The sequence below is a fragment of the Colobus angolensis genome, unplaced genomic scaffold (genome assembly GCF_000951035.1).
Source record: "Colobus angolensis palliatus isolate OR3802 unplaced genomic scaffold, Cang.pa_1.0 Scaffold194, whole genome shotgun sequence".
Classification (NCBI taxonomy): Eukaryota; Metazoa; Chordata; class Mammalia; order Primates; family Cercopithecidae; genus Colobus; species Colobus angolensis.
The window spans coordinates 4794521-4813126 of record NW_012115088.1 but is presented as its reverse complement, the minus strand read 5'-3'; the positions used below and the strand labels follow the sequence as shown (position 1 = coordinate 4813126).

General features: G+C 38.6%; 1 protein-coding gene across 1 annotated transcript in view; it reads left to right on the top strand.

Moving 5' to 3' along the window:
• The window catches only part of NCOA2 (nuclear receptor coactivator 2), a 295634-nt gene that overhangs the window by 240711 nt on the left and 36317 nt on the right, over nucleotides 1–18606 (top strand). Inside the window, exons 8-12 of the mRNA XM_011940928.1 lie at nucleotides 685–786; nucleotides 1396–1539; nucleotides 4560–4707; nucleotides 6970–8239; nucleotides 15673–15883. Of these exons, the coding sequence (XP_011796318.1) occupies nucleotides 685–786; nucleotides 1396–1539; nucleotides 4560–4707; nucleotides 6970–8239; nucleotides 15673–15883 (1875 nt within the window). The remainder of the gene's footprint in view (nucleotides 1–684; nucleotides 787–1395; nucleotides 1540–4559; nucleotides 4708–6969; nucleotides 8240–15672; nucleotides 15884–18606) is intronic.

Below are 18606 nucleotides of genomic sequence, written 5' to 3'. Positions count from 1 at the left end.
AAACAGTTGAAGCAAGGTGAGGAATAAGTGATTAGAATTGGCTGTGTGAGAAACTGTCCACAGCCAAGATTCTGAACTATAATGCAGCTGTCCTGGTGCACGCTGCATTTTCTAGGTATTGTGGGAGTCGTTCTCTGAATCTGTGTCTAGACCCAGTTTATATTCTTTGCTTTAAATTGCATATTGCCATTGTAGTATTTACTTAGTTTGGCATAAGGTGTACCTAGTTTTCCTGAACCCTAAAACTCAAGAAGCAAAGCCTTGATAAAGCAAGAGTATCAGATTTTAGTTTCATCATTTTTGTACTTCATTACATATTAACCGGGTTTTCTATCAGCCATTTAAAAAGAAAGGATTTAATTTTTTTTTCTACTGCTGGAGAGAGTGTTTCAGATTATTAAGGCTTTAGTGTAGTGGATGTATTTCCATCACATGTATCGTGGGGCCTCGGCAGTTTATCCTCTGCTCCCCAGTTCTCCTTACACAGCCACCCTCCGTCTCCCTTACCCACCTACCACTTTCATGGAGAGAATAAAACCAGTAAGAAGCTCAGGTACATAATGTTTCATCACTCTCTCCCTTACTGCTTTTTTTATGACGGGCTGTGCTGTCATAAATACACTTGGGTTTGTTTGAATCACTAGGAAAGCCCCATATGATAAATGTAAACATGTGTGATTTAAGATTTGCAGTCCTGCTTGATTTGCGTGGCAAGAAGAGTTCCCATGAAGGAAAGACCAGTTCTTCCCTCATCAGAAAGTTTTACTACTCGCCAGGATCTCCAAGGTAAATTTCCTTTCCAAAGAAGACCAAAGGAATCATTTCAGAATGCTTACATATTTGAGAATGCAAGGACTGTATTTAGAAGACTGTAAGGATGCTAGTACTAGCAATTGCTGCTGCAGTAGAAATGTCAAGGAGTTGGAAGACCAGAGAGAGAGATGCTGGCTGTCACTGTATACCCTTTTGGTCCATGTACTTGTGTTACCTAGTTTAAATAAATACATTTAGATCTTGTTAAAATTTAATTATTTCTGGCCGGGCATGGTGGCTCACGCCTGTAACCCCAACACTTTGGGAGGCTGAGTCAGGAGGATCACTTGAGGTCAAGAGTTCAAAGCCAGCCTGGCCAATGTGGCAAAACTTCATCTGTATTAAAAATACAAAAATTAGCCAAATGTGGTGCACGCCTGTAATCCCAGCTTCTTGGGCGTGTGATGCACAAGAGTCATTTGAACCCAGGAGGTGGAAGTTGCAGTGAGCTGAGATTGCACCACTGCACTCCAGCCTGGATGATAGAGTGAGACTCTTGTCTCAGAAAAAAATATATATATATATTTATTTCCATAAAGAATAGATCAGCATGTAGGTATAATGCCTGCTGTTACTTAATAGGCAAGATCACTTCTCTGGATACCAGCACCATGAGAGCAGCCATGAAACCAGGCTGGGAGGACCTGGTAAGAAGGTGCATTCAGAAGTTCCATGCACAGCATGAAGGAGAATCTGTGTCCTATGCCAAGAGGCATCATCATGAAGGTAGGCATCTCTAAATGATTTTTCTTAAATTATTGCTTCCTGTGGGAGCTTTCTCTCAGTGATTCCTGGAGTTCACCTTGGGAACAGAGCTGGTGACTGTTCTCATGAGCTGTCTCATCTGGCGTAGATGTTGCCTTCTGAAGGAAAATTTTAACAGGAGAACTTGTAGGACAGAAGAGTGACGAAAGTAGAACAGGAGATGATAGTGTCACAGAGGCAGACAAAAGGAGGAAGAAAGAGGTCATTTTCTTTGATCCAGGAGCTTCTAGATGTATAACAAAATTATAAGTACCATCTAATTAAGAGAAATATTAACGATTCAGTTAGAATCTGAATATAAGAGTAAGTAGAATTTTGGAGAGTGAGTGAATCCCTGGTGGAGGTAATGGTGGGGACTCCAAGCCCTTCTTCAAGGTAGTAACCAGCAAAGACTATCCAGGTGTTTCTAGAGGGCCCAAAAGTTGACACGACTTGTCTTAGCTCACTGACTTAAGCAGTAGGACAGCTGGAACTGAGCCCAAGACTTCAGTAATAACAGCAGCCCTTACTGAGTACCTGGTCTTTGTGTGGCATTGTCCCTTTTGCCTCCTCTCACTGGCCCTCACAGCAAGCCTGTGATGTGGACGTCACATCTGTCACTCTGGACAAGGGGACAAGGAGATTGAGGCAGGTGAAATGACTGACTCTCTAGCATTCAGTATCAGTGCAGGACATCTTTCTGAGCCCATTTTGGTCACTGTCATGCTGCTTCCAAAGGTCTTTCCAAAGAATCACTTTTTCTCAATTGCATTTTTGTTTTCTGTTAAAGAGGTATGAACCAAAAAAAAACTCCTTTTGCTTTAGTATGTGCTAATTTGGGGAGCAAGACTGTCCTTCTCTCTGTGTCCCAGCAGTGCGGTTGGCCAGGGCTCCACATGCACTGTCAGCTGGGCCATACTGCACGGGAGGGACTCGTGCAGTGCAGGGCAGCTTGTAACTCAGCTTCGACAGTTGTCTGCTTCCTTGCAGAAAAAATTTGTAACTAGTTATAGAAAATGGAGTTTGAGTTTGTCATCATCTACCTAATGTGCATCTGGCACTTTACCGATAGTGTTGGTATGTTTAAACTTTATGCTTTTTAGATCACTTATAAAAAATCATAATAAATGACCTGTCTCTCCCATGCCCTTATTTTTTCCTCATCTTATTTATTCTTTTCATCCTTTTCATCCTATTTTTTAGAAGTAAGTGCATAATCCAACAACTTGTGTCTTCCAGCATTTTTCTTTAAGTTGGAAAGAATACAAGGAAATAAAGATGCTACATTGACAGAAATCAATATTTAACCTACCATTTCATTACATCCGGTTTAAAATAAAAAGAATAGTAATAATAAAAACCAAGAAATTGGCATAAGCAAACATGTTCGGCATCCTTGGGTCCTGAGTTTAATTCTTTGACAACCCGATTCCTTACAAAAGGATTTACACAGATGCACCAGACACTGCACTAGATTTAAACAGATGGGACCCACTAGAAGGAAACCCCATATAGACATTTCAGACTTTTGAAATAGGTAAGATCAGGGATGATCAGTTACATTGAACAGAAATCTGCAAAGTGTTGTTTAAATGGAGGCACTTCCTAAATGTGTTCAGGTGAGTGCTTACACATACCTACTTTTCTGAGCTGTTGGATGTAGACCAAGTTTAAATGAAAATCTTTAGGGATCACAGCCAAGGTCAGTTAAAATTCTGAAATTATAAGCCATTGGAAATACAAGTCTTACTATAAAAAAGTTACATTTATGTCATCTTTTAGAAACATTATGCAAAGCAAGATACTCACATGTTCAGTAATTCATTTTCAGTACTACCACTTCAGACTAACATTGTGCAACAATTGATGGCAGAAAGTGAAACCTAAATGTAGTATCTAACTGAAACTGCAGAGAGAAGTCATTAGACAAATTGCTTAGAGTGAAATTTTACCAAGAAATTAGAATCCACATTATATGTCAGCCTCTCTCTTTCTCTCTCCTGGCAGTTTTGTGGCATGGTGAATACGCATGGTTGCTTTAGGGGTAACTGTTCAGCTCACAAAATGTGTGCTGAGGATTATGTGGTAGCAACATAGTAGCCTTGTTAAAATGGTTTAAGAGGAACTAAAATTATATGTCTTTTTTTTAAACTGAATTGAAATGTTCTTTTTTAATAGGTGGTATAAGACAGTTATAAAACATAGTAGCTTTAAAAGATAAATCTCAATTATTTTAAGAGAAATTGTCTTAACCTAGTTGATTTGTGTTGTATTTTGTTATTGTCTTGAAAATGGAAACACCTGACCCCTTATCTAAAAGTTAAACCAATTCCAATGTTGCTAAGATTTGCACTTTTATTGTTTCAGTTTTGTTTAGCCTTTTTTTCTCTGAATAGATTCTTCTGATTGTTTATCTTTTACTTCCTGTTGTCCTAACCACGAAAATAATACTTCTTGCACAGTGAGAAACAGGACTGGGAGAGAGTAGTGTGTGAGATGATTGATTGAACAGTACGTAACCAACTTCAAGATGAATATTCAGAGAACATATTTAATGTCATAAATTTTATTTTAATATTTGTATTAGTTTTACAAGGTAATTAAAGTCAAATTGTATACCTAAGAGATACCCTGTTTATACATTGTATTGTTTTCTACCATTTTAAGCAAATCATTGTAAAGCTTGTTTGAACTGATAAATGGTTTACACTGTTTTGCCATAATAATAAAGATTTTAAGAACACAGTTTGAGGGTCCAGGCTCTTCCTCCTTTTCATAAGAAAAACAGATAATTGAGGTTATTGGTATTTTGAATGAAAAGTAAATGTGCTTTTAAAATGTTATATTTTAATCTCATAAAGATTACTTATAACGCTTTAACATGCTGGTGGGAAACTATTATGAAACTTAATGAAGTTGATTACTCTTATTATGTCTTGTCCTCCCCGACCTCTCAGTTTTTTTTTTCTAAACATGCCTTCTGTTTCTTTGCTTGCCTGCAGTACTGAGACAAGGATTGGCATTCAGTCAAATCTATCGTTTTTCCTTGTCTGATGGCACTCTTGTTGCTGCACAAACGAAGAGCAAACTCATCCGTTCTCAGACTACTAATGAACCTCAACTTGTAATATCTTTACATATGCTTCACAGGTAATCCTAGTTCTAAGAAGTCATTTTTCATTTCCAAGTTAAGAGGAGATATTAAAAAAGCAGCAAATCATTTTAGAGCTTTGAGGATTTGTTAGACATTTCTTCTCATCAATCCCAGTAATGTAAAATATAAAATTAAATTGTTACTAGCTGTTGGCTAAATGACAATTCATAATATAATTGACCCTCTGTTCCGTGGGTTCTGCATCTCAGGATTCAGCCAACCACAGATGGAAAATATTTGGGGGGGGAAAATATATATATAATATTATACTGTATTATTTTATTTGTATTATAACTGTGTTTACACTGTATTAGGTATTATAAGAAATGATCTCTAGAAATGATTTAAAGTATAGGAGGATGTGTGTAGGTGATATGCAAAAATTATGCCATTTTATATCAGGGACTTGAGCATCCATGGATTTTAGTATCTGTGGCGTCGGGGCAGGGTGGAGGCTAGAACCAGTCCCGCATGTAACCAAAGAACGACTGTATTGGCAAAGTAGGACTCTACTTTGAATTTTAGCCTTAACAGTAGTGAATTGTAAAACCCAGCTGGAAGAACACAAGGCTAGCACTAACTTTGCTCAGACATAATTTCCCATTACATTGAAAAAGGGAAATTTATTGATCACCTCCCAGTAGCAACAAATGCAGGGCAGGAATATTGATGTCAGTAGTATGATTTCTGCTCCTGTGTGTTTAAATGTAGAACTTCTTTTTTTTTTTTTTTGTGAGGCAGAGTCTTGCTCTGTCTCCCAGACTGGAGTGCAGCGGCGCAATCTCAGCTCTCTGCAACCTCTGCCTCTTGGGTTCAGGCGATTCTTGTGCCTCAGCCTCCTGAGTAGCTGTGATTACAGGCGTGTTCCAGCCTTGAGTGATCCTTCCACCTTGGCCTCCCAAATCACTGGGATTACAGGTGTGGGCCACCACACCCAGCCTAAATCTAGAACTTTCTATGTATATATTTACAAATAATATTTTAGATTTTTGTTCTCAGGTTCAAATTAACTTCTCAACATTAGACCTTAAATTGAAGGGTAATAAACAATTTCATAAAAATGTGAAGATAAAGAAATTGAATGTTGATTTTTAAATAAATGTCATAAACCATATTGTTTTAAGCACATATTTAGGAAGCACATATTTAGGAAAATGATTAAATTTCGTTAGTTATCTAAATGTTTATGCTTATGCCATGGAAAACTTTATGAGGTCCTATCAGTAAATATATAACGTTGCTCTGGCTGAGGAGTCCCATTTTATCACATTTCTCAATTTGCTGTCTATTTAGGAGTAAAAAAATCAGGCAACTCTGCCAACTGTTAATAAATCTAACCTCAAGCTGAAACAGTTTGAACGTGATTACAGATGTGGCAAATTTCACCCACCTAACCAAAAGCTGATGTTTGACAATTTGTGAAACCTGTTTTGTTTGGATTTGTGAACACATTTGGTAACTCAAAAGTGACTGCCAAGGCTGTAAATTAAAGTTCATAGAACTTGCAAAATCATCTTGCTCAGAAAGGCTGCTTTTAGTCATTAGTAAGGAGATGGAATGGAGTTATCCAGAAGTAGAGTAGTAAGATCACAAACTAAAGTCACTCTGAACTTCCCTTCCCAAGCTGTTGGCTCTGAGGTCTCGCTCTGACTTGGAGGGATGTGGGGTGAGGAGGTGAGTGGAAATCTGTTAAACAAGGTGATCTAACTCTAAACAGTTTTAGTAACTATTAGTTCTAGAACTGGCAGAGTTTCTCTTAACAGTTAGGGGCAAGTTGTTTGCCCCTAAGTGTGTTTATCTTGAGCCAAGCAGTAAATATCAGAGCTCTGGGCTTACAGATGTGTGTATTGTTGGGAATTATAATCTCTGGAAGAAAAACCGAAGACAGCTCTACTCATTTCTTTAAGACAGTACAAGCTCTCAGCTACTCATGAGAAAGATGTATTATGTAATTGGAACCCTGTTAATGTCTTGTCTAGTAAATGCAATTTCAATACAGTAGTAGTCAAATTTAAACACACCCCCTCTGTAAAACCAGACATCTTAATGAGTTGCCTGAAAAACATCCCTCTTGGTCCAACCCTGTACGTGTTCAGTCTTGTCCATAATTGCAGATGATTTCAACAAAGTATTATCTATCCTTAAAATATAGCCTGTTCTTTTAAAGCGAAGAGGCCATTTCATTTTTAAAAATTAATAACAACTTGCTAAGTTATTTTTCCTTTTATCTTACATTTCTTTCTTTTCTCATTATACAGAGAGCAGAATGTGTGTGTGATGAATCCAGATCTGACTGGACAAACGATGGGGAAGCCATTGAATCCAATTAGCTCTAGCAGCCCTGCCCATCAGGCCCTGTGCAGTGGGAACCCAGGTCAGGACATGACCCTCAGTAGCAATATAAATTTTCCCATAAATGGCCCAAAGGAACAAATGGGCATGCCCATGGGCAGGTTTGGTGGTTCTGGGGGAATGAACCATGTGTCAGGCATGCAAGCAACCACTCCTCAGGGTAGTAACTATGCACTCAAAATGAACAGCCCCTCACAAAGCAGCCCTGGCATGAATCCAGGACAGCCCACCTCTATGCTTTCACCAAGGCATCGCATGAGCCCTGGAGTGGCTGGCAGCCCTCGAATCCCACCCAGTCAGTTTTCCCCTGCAGGAAGCTTGCATTCCCCTGTGGGAGTTTGCAGCAGCACAGGAAATAGCCATAGTTATACCAACAGCTCCCTCAATGCACTTCAGGCCCTCAGCGAGGGGCACGGGGTCTCATTAGGGTCATCGCTGGCTTCACCAGACCTAAAAATGGGCAATTTGCAAAACTCCCCAGTTAATATGAATCCTCCCCCACTCAGCAAGATGGGAAGCTTGGACTCAAAAGACTGTTTTGGACTTTATGGGGAGCCCTCTGAAGGTACAACTGGACAAGCAGAGAGCAGCTGCCACCCTGGAGAGCAAAAGGAAACAAATGACCCCAACCTGCCCCCGACCGTGAGCAGCGAGAGAGCCGACGGGCAGAGCAGACTGCACGACAGCAAAGGGCAGACCAAACTCCTGCAGCTGCTGACCACCAAATCCGATCAGATGGAGCCCTCGCCCTTAGCCAGCTCTTTGTCGGACACAAACAAAGACTCCACAGGTAGCTTGCCTGGTTCTGGGTCAACACATGGAACCTCGCTCAAGGAGAAGCATAAAATTTTGCACAGACTGTTGCAGGACAGCAGTTCCCCTGTGGACTTGGCCAAGTTAACAGCAGAAGCCACAGGCAAAGACCTGAACCAGGAGTCCAGCAGCACAGCTCCTGGATCAGAAGTGACTATTAAACAGGAACCGGTGAGCCCCAAGAAGAAAGAGAATGCACTACTTCGCTATTTGCTAGATAAAGATGATACTAAAGATATTGGTTTACCAGAAATAACCCCCAAACTTGAGCGTCTGGACAGTAAGACAGATCCTGCCAGTAACACAAAATTAATAGCAATGAAAACTGAGAAGGAGGAGATGAGCTTTGAGCCTGGTGACCAGGTAAGTTTTATCACGTCTTCTCGCAGGTGTACTAATCTGTATCCATCAAGGATTTTCTCCATAGGGGCATTTTGAAGTCTCAGGTGATTGGATAAAAATAAGCTTTCTCCTTTGTTCTTACCTTGAAACTCTCACTGAAGCTGTGTGTTTCAAATACTCTCCTAGCAAAGAGTGAAATTGTTATAGAACATGGGTGGGCAGGCCTTTTTTTGTGAGGACCAAATGGTAAGTATTTTAGGCTTTGCAGGCCATATAGTCTCTGTCAAAACCATTCAACTCCACCATTGTAGTGCAAAAGCAGCCACAGACACTGTGTAAACAAACTTGAATATGACTTTGCTCCAATAAAGCATTGCTTATAGACACTGAAATTTGAATTTCATGCAATTACCATGTGTCACAAAATATTAAAAATTTTTTTCAACCATTAAAATTCATTCTTAGCTCATACAAAAACAGGATTTAGCCCACAGGCTGGTGGTAGTTTGCTAGCCTCTGTTATAGATGCTGCCTGAATTGGAGATAATCACTTCCTTGAAACTGGGCTTTGTCAGAACAGACTTAATTGAATTATTTCTTGTTTACCTTTCTCTCTTTATAAGATCAGAGTTTAACTGGTTTTGAAACCCAATGAAGGTCATTATACCTCTCTTTACTCTTAACTAAACTTCTGATTAATGCAAAAGAATTTCTTAGACCACTGGTATAAAAAATATTTAAGAAGGAAAGGGATAGTAGAAAGGAGAAAGGTTTAACTGACATTAGTACATCTGAGCCATGTTATGTAAGTTCAAGACTAGAATAATAGGCTACATTATGTGTTCTTCTTGTCTGAAAAATAAATTGCCTGAAAAAAATCCAAGATACCTTAAGTGATATTCAAAATAATTCTTATTTATACTTGACAAATTAGAATTGTATATATTTATGGTATACAACATGTTGTTTTGGAATACATATCCTGGAGTGGCTAGCTCAAGCTAATTAACAAATACATTACTTCACACACTTTTCGCAGTACAAACACTTAAAATCTATTAGTGATTTTCAGGCATATAATACATCATTACTAACTGTAGCCACAGTGTTGTATAGTAGATCTCTTGAACTTACTCTTCCTGACTAACTGAAATTTGTATCCTTTGATCAACATCTCCTCAACCTTCCACCCCAAATCATTCTTGATAATCCTCTAAGGAGATAATGACATCACAGAGAAAAAGTAAGCTATTATTTTTCTTTATTAAAAAACAAAAACAGACTGGGTGAAGTGGCTCATGCCTCTAATCCCAACACTTTGGGAGGCCAAGGTGGAGGACTGCTTGAGGACAGGAGTTCAAGACCAGCCTGGGCAACATGATGAAACCCCATCTCTAGAAAACATAAAAAATTAGCTAGGTGTGGTGGCATGCACCTGTAGTCTCAGCTACTCAGGAGACTGAGGCTGCTTGAGCCCAGGAGTTGGAAGCGACAGTGAGCTATGATTGCACCACTGCACTCCAGCCTAGGCAATAGATTGAGACCTTGTCTCAAAAAATAAAAACCCATTTAAAGAAAACATGGGTTATTAACAGCCACAGTGACTTGGCATGAGACATTTCCTGGGGAATCAATGATCCAAGACTTCACCCTAGCCATCCCTTTCCTGTAGTCCCTGAATATGCCCTGTACGTCTTACCTGTTCTTGAGTCGTGATTGGTTAAAAAGTGAAGAAGCCAAGAGGCCTTCCTACTTTAAATGGCTCAAGGTTTGTCCTTGAAATTTGTTTTGCAAGAGGATATTTCATTTGTCAGTGTCTTCAATGGATGGAGAGAGGAAAAGTACACCCCTTGCTGTACCCTGGAGCTCTGCTGAGTCGGTAGAGCTAACCCAGAGGCAGGTCTGGGGTTGAGAGCCATCGTCAGGGATGCCGAGGCCACACTTGCTCTTTTAGCTGAGCTCCATCTAGGCTTCTAAGCACTTGGCTTCCTTATTTCTTTCACTTTGATGTCTTGACAGCTGCTACCATTCCTAAAGGTCAGATATAATTTTTCAAACCTTCATGTCCTTCACAAGGGAAGCAGAGCCAAATTACATAAACATCTTGGGTGATTAATCCTTAAAGTTAAATGTTAGTGCAACGTTCTATTAGCAAGCTATTCCATAACACTGTAAAATCATTAAATGGGGAAACCGGTGTCTCAGCAGAAAATTAATAGCAATGTCTTGAATAAAGTGAAATGTAAAACCATATTAACACCTATAAGTGTTTTAATCTTTTGAGGTTTACTAGATTAAAATCTACACAGCTAGTGGCAGTCCAGAGTGGCAGGCACAGACAGTGGCACTACGGTCTCTTGACACATGCTGGAGGGTGAGATGGTCTCCCTTAGCTTAGTGTCTAATGTGGCCAGGCCTTCCCTCTGTAAACAATTTATTTCTATCCCAGGCCTGATCTGAGGCCCCAGGGACTTAGAGGGTCAAGGAAAGGGGCCACTTTTTGGTATTTCTGTATTTATTTATGTGATTGTACTAACTTCAAACAAAAAACTGACAAAAGAGGACTTTTTAAAAAAGTCCTTGAGTCACTTGCAGTTTCAGATTATTATTTAGGAGAAACGTTTTTCTGATAAAAATTATCTCACCTAGGAAACAGAAAGTCCAGAGTGTAATCAGCACAGATCTGTCACTTTGGGTGAATAAAAAAGCAGTGTGCACAGGCACACACGCACATGCACACAGAGGCACATATAGTAAGTATATTTTTCTTAATGAAATACAGTCACTAGTCTCGTCCTCCCTTTACTCTCATGTAAAACTCCACCAGAAGTACTGCTTTGGAGCAATTTTAACATCAAAAACATTGCAGCTTGAAAAGTTACCACAGGAAGTGTACATTACCTATATTTAGATCAAAGTTAGAATGACTTTAAGAAAAAAACAACGATTCTTTCACCTCTTGCTCACCTTCACTATTTCCAAATACAGGTTAATTGCATCTCCTATTGATTGCTGTACAAACTTATTGAAGACTTCTTCCACTTCAGTTGAATACAATAAGTTATTTAGTGAGATAAAACAAACTATTAGTGAGGCTAAATTGCACAGTTAACTGTCTTGTTATTTTGACTCAGAAAAGAGCCATTGACTGAGTGTGTGTTTAACCTATTACTAACTTATTAAGGACAGGAAGTACTTCGATGGTGCTATTATACCCAAAATAGCATTTTTTACCAGGCAGAGTGGTTAAACAACATTTGTTTCTACAGCATTTCCTAACCAACAGGAAACAGTAACAGAAAAATTTCCAGTATGTTTACAGACTTTTAAGTTACATGCTTATTTACACAGTGGAACATGGTTGATACTTAACCCAATGATACTACTTGGTCCTTTCTGATGCTGCTGAGACACGTATGATAAGGTTTGGAAATAGTCTAAAAAGAATTTCTTCTTGGCATTTGACTCCATTAGAAAGGCAACCATATTTTAAACAGATAGTGTCCTGAAAATTTCTCTCCAGATGTGGTAGAATTGTATTACCGTTTCTTAACAACTTTGTGTTAGGCAAGTATGGTAAAATTATGCTTTTTATTTAAAATATTTTGAAAAGATGCTTTGTAATTTATTAGAATACTGATGTTGTTTAAATGCATGTGCTTTTTATATTTCCTGCAGAGAACAAGTTGATTTGACATGAAAAAATCCTAAAACCAGAAAAATGAAAAATTAAAGAAATCAAGTCTGATTTTCATTTTGTAGAACTTTTATAAAAATCTTTCTGACTCATTTTCTGCCTGAAATAGTTTAAACTAACAACTCAAATTGATGTGGCTAATTTGAGCATTCAAATAGATGCCTAAGCAAAACTTTAAAGTATCTTGGCAAAGCATTTTAAAGGAAGGCATTAATCTTTTTGTCTTGTAAAGAAATTGTGCCTAACAAAGTGGATAGAGACTAGAAGAACTTTGATGAGAATTAAAGCCTACAAAAATTGAGGGGAGAAAATTTTTTAACAGAAACCTAATGTAATCAGATTTATTCCTTCCAAAACTTAAGTGAATACAGAAAAAGATTCTGTAGTCATCAGATGTTATTGTTAACCTGAGGGGTATAGATATTCTGAACTTTATCTCCTTGAAGAAGAGCATGTGAAGTGAACTTCTGACAACATTAAATGTGTACTCCATAAATTGACAAGGAATAAACACAGGCAAAGTAATATTATCTCTAGTGGGGAAAACTTCATAATGCATTTTTCAGATGCTAAGCTTGAATAAATTCCAATAGTGTTCATAGTTAAAAGCCTTCATAGAACTAGTTCCTTTTGATACTAAGAAGATCCTGAATGGCTTTCTTCAGAAAAATGTATTTAGGCCAGGCATGATGGCTCACACCTGTAATCCCAACACTTTGGGAAGCCAAAGCAGGCAGATCACCTGAGATTGGCAGTTCAAGACCAGCCTGGCCAACATGATGAAACCCCGTTTCTCCTAAAAATACAAAAATGAGCCAGATATGGTGGTGCACACCTGTAGTTCTAGCTGTTGGGGAGGCTGAGGCAGGAGAATTGCTTGAACCTGGGAGGCGGAGGTTGCAGTAAGCCTAGATTATACCACTGCACTCCAGCCTGGGTGACAGAGTGAGACCTTGTCTCAAAAAAAAAAAAAAAAGGAAAAGTGTGAGTCTAGACTGTTCTTAATATATATTGTCAAAAGTTCCTTTTACATATGTCTGGGATTTGACGCAAATATAAATGTATCCATTGAGAAATAACATACTTTACTTTTGTTTACATGGATCTATTTATTTTGGATATTTCTCTTAAAAGTAATCTGCAGAGCTTTCTCAAGAGGCAGCTTACCACTTATTATAGCCTACCTCCCTCACCCCCACACATGGAGCTTCTACCTTTTAAAATTGCTCGACACAGGACAGCATTGTAGTAGGGAAACTGGGTTTCATAGAGCAGATATAGCCTCAGTTTATTAGAGCCTTTTTCTGATCTACATGACAAGTATAAGGAAAGCTACCACACATTTTTATGAAACATTTTCTGAAAAAGTAATGGAAATTATAGGAATTCCTATGAAAAAATTACTGATTTGGGGAAGATTTTTTAAATTACGTGTTAATATGATTAAAAGAATTCATCGTGTTGACTCAGTGCCCATTACTTAGCTCCAGGTGCTGTCCTTGGAGGGCAGTACATGTTTATACTGAGAGTATCAGTTTATACCTTATGCATTCAGCAAAACATGATAAGATTACAGTGGAGTCAACTTTACACATGTATTTGAAGTACATAAAGTCAGTTTTATGTTCCTGGAAGAACAGATGGTTATTAAATGGTTATTTCAGTAGTATGAACAGTTTTGCCCACCACTGAACTCAATGAATACATGCCGTAGTGGAGTGATCACGAGGTGGGTGACATGACTTTGCTGGGTTTTATTTCCCTTGTGGCTCTAATAGTATGAACATGTACCTATGGGCTTTTAAAATGCAGCATGGCCCCTACATAAACTACTTCACTTAGGACTCAGCCAAAGAAATAGTAATTTGCTGCCACTCTGGAGGAAACTATTGCCGTTGGAGGAGACAGTCAGTGTGGTGCCTTCCTACAGAGCTTTAAGGATCATTTGGCCTGTCTGTGACTGTCTATATTTTAGGATGCTAACTTTGGAATCCAGCTCTTAATTCATAACTAATTCTCCTGTATTTGATACCTCCCTCTTTTGTTAGAATTGAGTGGCTAAACTAACTAAAAAATGGTCTTATAATTGCTCTAACAATGCATTAGGAAAATTGATCTCCCAGTTATTGCTAAGCTAGTTCTCTCTGAGAAGAATAAAATAAAATGTCACTTCATTCTGTTCTTCCTAACTTGAGAAATAAATCCAATCAAAAAACATCTCATATGGATGTTACATTTGCTGCAAGTTGCAGAACTCTTAGCATATCCAACCTCTGCATGGGGAAGAATTGTATGGGATAAAAATGTAAGCCATCCTGCTTTAAGTGTAACTCATTATCAGATGTACGCCATGTATTTCATTTGATTTGCCAGTGTAGATGAAAGGAATAGTTGTGGTCAAGGATTCAAAGTCCAATGACTGAGGAAACTAACTTATGTTTTCCACCTGCACGTCAAGAAAATCGTTCATACTACTTTCTGCACTAGAAAGCAGTCCCAGCATGCACTATCTGATTTTAAATATCTGGCACAGAGGTAGGTTATATTTAAAAGAATATCTGTAAAATCTAGAATAAATTCCAGTTTAGCGTCATAGAAGAAAAGTATTAAGTGTGAAATAGTGGTGATACTTAGCTTATGCTAGTGCTTGAATTTTGTTTTTTTTAATGGAAGAGAAACCTTGAAAACATTTTTTATGACTTCTGTAGATAGGCACAGTGGCTCTCTCCTGTAATCCCAGCACTTTGGGAAGCTGAGGCAGGGGAATTACTTGAGCTCAGAGACCATCCTGGGCAACAAAATGAGACCCCCATATCTAAAAAAAAGAAAAACCAAAAAATTAGCCAGACATGGTGGTGCATGCCTGTGGTCCCAGCTACTAAAGAGGCTGAGGTGGCAGGATCACTTAGCCCAGGAAGTCAAGGCTACGAGGATGAATGTTTGTGCTGCTGCACGCCAGTCTGGGTAACAGAGCAAGACCCTTTCTCAGGAAAAAAAAAAAAAAAATCATAGCTTCTGTATAATTAGATCAATAGTGCTGCCTTTGGGGGCAACCAGTTTTTATCCTGTTTCCCTACCTTTGTCACCTAACCTGGCAAATGACTGGGAAAACCATTGTCATCCAAAATTGAAAGTCCAAACAGAAAAAAAGGACCACTTAAATTGAAAAGGCAGTGCTTAGTTCATAGTTACTTCAAACTTACTTTGCTTCTCTCTCCCCAAACCCTGTGTTCTTTTAAAGATTAAAAAAAAAAAATCCTGAAAGGAAATGACCATTTATTAAATACTGATTGGGTGCATATTTGCATTACATTATATGCCAGTTTTTTTCCCTTTTGTTGTTGTTATTTCTTAGGGAGTTTTGACGATAAAACCTAGACCTGGACCGTAAGTCATAGTCTATTCATAATTAATTGGAAATCTACATTCTCATAATTAATTGAATGATAAGCATAAAATAGAGGAGAATTTATAAATTGCCAATGAATCACAATGCTGAAAGAGAGCTTTCTCTCTAATTCAGCCATCTCTTTTTATAGATGAGGAAACTGAGGACCAAAAGATTAAATTACTTGTCCTTTGGTGACTTAATTTTTTAAAAGATGATCAATTATCTGTTAGGCCTGAGGTATGCATGAATCTACGTATTTTATTTGGCTGTGGTGCCTCATGGCAGTTAGGTCAATGATTGCAAATGGGCTTGTGGTGTCTACTCTTTAGAGTAGACTAGATAAACTCTTCTATTTGTCAACTACAGCCTGGCAGTGAGCTGGACAACTTGGAGGAGATTTTGGATGATTTGCAGAATAGTCAATTACCACAGCTTTTCCCAGACACGAGGCCAGGCGCCCCTGCTGGATCAGTTGACAAGCAAGCCATCATCAATGACCTCATGCAACTCACAGCTGAAAACAGCCCTGTCACACCTGTTGGAGCCCAGAAAACAGCACTGCGAGTTTCACAGAGCAGTGAGTATGAGAAATGACTGGTTATGCCAAGAAATTTCCATATAATCACTATCAGAAACAGGGATTATTGAAGTCTGATGCAACCAGCTTAGTCACTTTAAGGTTTCTGTGATCAAATAGCACCATCTACTGTCTTGGTCTTTTGAAACAGTATTCAAAATGTATCCTCCTGAGCATGGTTCTCTCACATTCTCTTGTGGGTTAATTTAATCAGCACTGGACAGGGAGACTGACCTACATTGATGAAGTTCTTCAACTGATTGTCATATTTCCCTTCATTTCAGTGACTGTCTTCAGACATGGAGTTTATCCTGGATTTTATGTGTTTAATAGACAATGAAATACTGAAATATAGAACATTTGGGAGCTATGCTGACTTTTTTAGGGATAATACACTATTTTAAAATATTCTACTCTCCCAAACTGCTCAGCTGGAAGTAAGAAAAAATAAATTAAAAAATAATAATAAAATATTCTACTCAAAGTATTTATTATACATGAAAGGGCTACACACATTAAAAATCTTGCCCTATCTTAGGAATCTTCTTATAAACATCACTTGACGTGGAACTTTATGTTTCTGAATGTATTCTAAGTTAAACTGTCTGTTTAGAAAAGACATCTTTTATCTTTTCATTTTAAAGTTTTGTAAGTTAGGATAAACTCGTTATTTACTGTGAACACTCAGTTTACAAACTTGATTAATACCTGAAGTTGTCTGATAGTTTTGAATGGAAGAAAGTATCTGTTATGTAGCAAGGCCATAATTTATGAAAGACAGATAACCTCTTCAGCGTTAAATTGGCAAAACAGAATGATTTTTCCTTTTCAGATACAATTTGAGCCAATACCTGGCATTTGTTCTCAGATCAAAAATGGCAACCATCAGTCAAATCATAGAACATCTTTAATTACTAGGTCTTTTCTCAAGTGATTTCTGACCATTCTGAAATAGGAAAAAACAAAAGAAAGATGAGTTTGGGCTGGGCGTGGTTGCAGGCGCCTGTAATCCCAGTTACTCGGGAGGCTGAGGCAGGAGAATTGGTTGAACCCGGGAGGTGGAGGTTGCAGCGGTCCGAGATTGCGCCACTGTACTCCAGCCTGGGTGACAGAGCGATACTCCATCTCAAAACACACACACACACACACACACACAATAGAAAGATTTGCATGTGACTTCTCAAACCTCACTCTTTCTTGGGCAATGGAGAGTTAATTGTGGATCACGGGAGATCATGAAGTCAAAGAGTTGAGAACTGGGTAAGAAACACTAGGCAGGCTGGGCACGGTCGCACATGCCTGTAATCCCAGCTCTTGGGGAGGTCGAGGCAGGTGGATCACCTGAGGTCAGGAGTTCGAGACCAGCCTGGCCAACATGGTGAAACCCTATCTTTACTAAAAATACAAAAAATTTGCTGCGCATGATGGTGGGCGCCTCTAATCCCAGCTACTCGGGAGGGAGGCTGAGGCAGGAGAATTGCTTGAACTCAGAAGGTGGAGGTTGCAGTGAGCCGAGATCATGCCATTACACTCCAGCCTGGGCAACCAGAGCGAAACTCAGTCTCAAAAAAAAAAAAGAAACACACTAGGCAGTCTATGCTCATTAGCCCTAGGGGAGGTAATGAAGGACTGTGTAGAATTTACCGTTTCTCTTCTTTCTGTAGCTCCTGATGGTATTTAGATTATTGATGGCAACCTGATAACCAAACCTGAGGAAGTCATGATTAAGCATGCACATAATTTCCATTCTCAGCCCTAATTTTTAAAAATATTTTATTTCTGTCATTGATGGTTAAGAACTTTTTCTTTTAAATATGCTATTTCAGACTGTTTAAATAATTAAGGAAAAATAAAGTACTTGATAGTATGTAATAAGTTACAATAATTTGTAAATCTTAGTATTTTAAATTTAATAATGTTAACAAATTATAGGTTGTCAACGTGATGCTGGTCTAGTCCTTAGTACACAATAAATTCTTGTCAACTAGCTATAAAAATCGTATCAAGTCCAAATGTGTCTAGAATTTAAAGAAGCTGTATTTTGAAAAGCAGGGCCCTACAGCTTTAATTTAATACTACTTTAGGCAACAGAGGTCACACTTAAATTTTTAAACTTCTAATGAGAGTAACCACTTTTCATCTAATTCTAATCCTAGGAAAGCCCAGTTAAGAAGTGATATTCTAATATCCAAACCACATATGTATAGGTTTGGTGATGTATGTAAGAGATGTTTATAGCTTCATAGCTGTGAGAAAGCAGTACTCCTAAGTTTGAATATTGTAACATGAAAAAAATTGGTTTAATTAGCAAATACAGTTATATATTTGAAATTACTATTGGGAGCCAGACATGGTGGCTCATGCCTGTAATCCCAGCACTTTGGGAGGCCAAGGCAGGAGGATCACTTGAGGCAAGAAGTTTGAGACCACCTTAGGCAATATAGTGTGAAACTGTCTCTACAAAACAATTTTAAAATTAGCCAGGCCTGGTGGTATTTACCTGTAGTCCTAGCTACTCAGAAGGCTGAGGCAAGAGGATCTCTTAAACCCAGGAGTTAAAAGCTGCAGTTAACTACAACTGTGCTGCTACACTCCAGCGGGGGCAACAGAGCAAGCCCGTGTATTTAAAAAAAAAAAAAAAAAAAAAAAGTGCCGGGCACAGTGGCTCAGGCCTGTAATCCCAGCACTTTGGGAGGCGGAAGCAGGCGGGTCACAAGGTCGAG